Below are 3,264 nucleotides of genomic sequence, written 5' to 3' on the forward strand. Positions count from 1 at the left end.
CTGTCCCTGAGTAACAATTCTCTGGCACTCAGTAACAATTCTGTCTGTCCCTGAGTAACAATTCTCTGGCACTCAGTAACAATTCTGTCTGTCCCTGAGTAACAATTCTGTCTGTCCCTGAGAATGAATTCTGTGGCCCTGAGTAAGAATTCTCTGGCACTCAGTAACAATTCTGTCTGTCCCTGAGTAACAATTCTCTGGCACTCAGTAACAATTCTGTCTGTCCCTGAGTAAAAATTCTGTGGCCCTAATAACGTTTCTGTGGCCCTAAGTAACAATTCTCTGGCACTGAGTGAAAATTCTGTCTGTCCCTGAGTATGAATTCTGTGGCCCTAACTAGCGTTTCTTTGTCCCTAAATAACGATTCTGTGGCCCTCATTAACAAGTCTGTGTCCCTGAGTAATGGTTCTCTGTCCCTAAGTAACTTCTCTCTGTCCCCAATTCTCGTTTCTGTGGCCCTAACTCTGTCCCTGTCCCTAGTACAGAGCGGTCTGCCTCTGTTCAATGACTGCAGGCAAATGAAGATTTCCAAAATGGCCGCTATATATACCTCGACCATTACACAGTGCTGGCTGGCTGGCTGCTGATTGGCTGATGCGATCACATGTCGTTGAGGAATGCATTATGGGGCAGCGCGCCTTGTCTGCGCGCCTTCCCCGACATCCCCGCTCCGTCGCCGCACATGTCAGCCGCCATTTTCGGAAAAATTTCGATTTGCGCGTCCGAATTAGGCTGTTTTTCGGATTCGGCACGAATCAAAATTTTTCCGATATTCGACTCGAATTCCACTTCGGATACTTCGATTCGCTCATCTCTACTTAAGACCTTCAAACTTGGTGTGGCCTTCAGATTAGCACAACAACATGAATAGAGAGCTTCATGGAATGGGTTTCCATGGCCGAACAGTTGCATCTAAGCCTTACATCACCAAGTGCAATATAAAGCATCAGATGCAGTGGTGTAAAGCACACCGCCACTGAACTCTAGAGTAGTGGAGACGTGTTCTCTGGAGTGACCAATCATGCTTCTCTGTCTGGTAAAAAAACATGGATGAGCCAGTTTGGGGTAGAGGAACTTGACTGGCCTGCACAGAGTCCTGACCTCAACCCCATAGAACACCTTCTGGATGAATCAGAGGGGAGACTGTGAGCCAGGCCTTATCATCTGACATCAGTGTCTGACCTCACAAATGCACTTCTGGAAGAATGGTCAAAAGTCACAATAGACACCCTCCTAAACCTTGTGGACGGCTTTCCCAGAAATGTTGAAGCTGTTATAGCTGCAAAGGGCGGGGCCAACTCAATATTGAACCCTACAACTAAGACTGGGATGTCAAAAATTCATTTGTGTGTAAAGGCCGGCCGACCAATACTTTTGTCAATATAGTGTATATGTATGTATCTTTTTTTTTTCCTCTTTTTCATTTGAGCATTCGTTGAATTTAAGGTGCATTAGATTAATACACAGAATGGAAAGTGGAGGTTATAAATTGTAATACGGTTATCATGAATGGGAAGGTGGGGGGGGGGTGTAGATGCATTGGACCAATTTATTTCCCTCCCCCTTTACTTTACATCATCTAATTTACTGAATTATGGACAGAAATAGTCCTCTCTCGGAGATTGCAATTCTTACATTGATAAGAGGTTTGAATATATAATTATAAACATCTTTCTTATCAATGTTTTCCCATCTGGCAGTAAGGAGCTCCCAGAGAGATCGGGATATTCTGCTATCAAAGGTAACCTGCAGATCTTGGCGGGAATAAAAAAAAAAAACATTCTGAAAATATAAGACACATAAATAAAATAATGTTTGTTACAAATAAACTCGTAAATGTGAAATGAATGGGATGAATTGCTGCAGACTAGATGTCCGCCTCCTCACATCCTCAGCGATAGATTGTCATTGTGCCATCAAAGTCCACACTGTCCTCGCCGGGATCGGATTGTCCTTGGAAGTGGGATTCGGAGAGAAAAGGCAGAAATCACATTGTATCTCCTCCCAGATCCGCACACAAGTCATGTCTCTTGTCATCTCGCTCTTCTATAGACAATACATTGCAGCCCTTCTGACTGTCCCTGTTAGTCCACAATTGTGCTGGATGGACCGAGATGGGCGACAAACGTTCTGCTTCTTAGTCCCGAACAGAGGAATCCTCGGATCCGTGAGATCGGAGGAGGATCTTCTGTCATCCCATTCACTGTATTATGGAGGAATCCAGTCCGATGTCAATGGATGTAATTGTTACATTGTACAGGGAGTCTCTGATCTCTGATTATTAGCAGATCTCTGAATTATCTTCTCTTCTTTGGTAGTAAGGAGAGCTCCGAGCATTGTATGATGTGGAGGAACTCCCCTCCCCCACCCCTGACACAGCGGGCTTCTCTACCTACAGAGATAACGGGCAGATCCTGGCGGGCTTTTTGAACATCCCGCTCTTTTTATGTAAACCAATCATTAGAAGGGACGTGGCGTAGTTCTCCAATCAGAGGGCAGGGATGTGTATAAATCTCTCCGCAGAGCGGCTTCAGTTCCCATTCCCAGCCCAGATCTGAGAAGTAATGGCTCGTACCAAGCAGACCGCCCGTAAGTCCACCGGAGGGAAAGCTCCCCGCAAGCAGCTGGCCACCAAAGCCGCCCGCAAGAGCGCCCCGGCCACCGGCGGAGTGAAGAAGCCTCACCGCTACAGGCCCGGCACCGTGGCTCTCCGAGAGATCCGCCGCTACCAGAAATCCACCGAGCTGCTCATCCGCAAGCTGCCCTTCCAGCGCCTCGTCCGAGAGATCGCCCAGGACTTCAAGACCGACCTGCGCTTCCAGAGCTCCGCCGTCATGGCTCTGCAGGAGGCCGCAGAGGCTTATCTCGTCGGACTCTTCGAGGACACCAACCTCTGCGCCATCCACGCCAAGAGGGTCACCATCATGCCCAAAGACATCCAGCTGGCACGCCGCATCCGCGGAGAGAGGGCCTAGACCCCCCCCCCGCAACAGACATTCCACACAACCCGCCAACCAACGGCTCTTCTCAGAGCCACAACCTCCCCCCACACAGAGCTCTGTACCGGGACTTCTCCGCCTTTCCCCCTCACGGCGCCTTTTACAATTCAGCGCAATCTGGAGGCGCCATTACAACATGTAAGGAACCAAACCGGTTTACACAACGCAGCGCCGTCTGTACATGGGGGGCGCCCGATGGGGGAGAAACTTTTTTTATTCTTCCAAAGCAAATAGTTTATTTTCTCCCTCAGTTGCCGGGTTTCGG

General features: G+C 48.4%; 1 protein-coding gene across 1 annotated transcript; it reads left to right on the plus strand.

Moving 5' to 3' along the window:
• Nucleotides 1-2,554: 2,554 nt before the first annotated feature.
• Nucleotides 2,555-2,977, plus strand: LOC149449508 (histone H3). Its single transcript, XM_089693126.1, has one exon. The coding sequence runs from the start codon at nt 2,565-2,567 to the stop codon at nt 2,973-2,975; it is 411 nt and encodes a 136-aa protein (XP_089549252.1). The 5' UTR covers nt 2,555-2,564; the 3' UTR covers nt 2,976-2,977.
• The last annotated feature ends 287 nt before the right edge of the window (nt 2,978-3,264 follow it).

This window comes from Staurois parvus, unplaced genomic scaffold (genome assembly GCF_062004578.1).
Source record: "Staurois parvus isolate SC_StPar_1 unplaced genomic scaffold, SC_StPar_1.0 ptg000615l, whole genome shotgun sequence".
Classification (NCBI taxonomy): Eukaryota; Metazoa; Chordata; class Amphibia; order Anura; family Ranidae; genus Staurois; species Staurois parvus.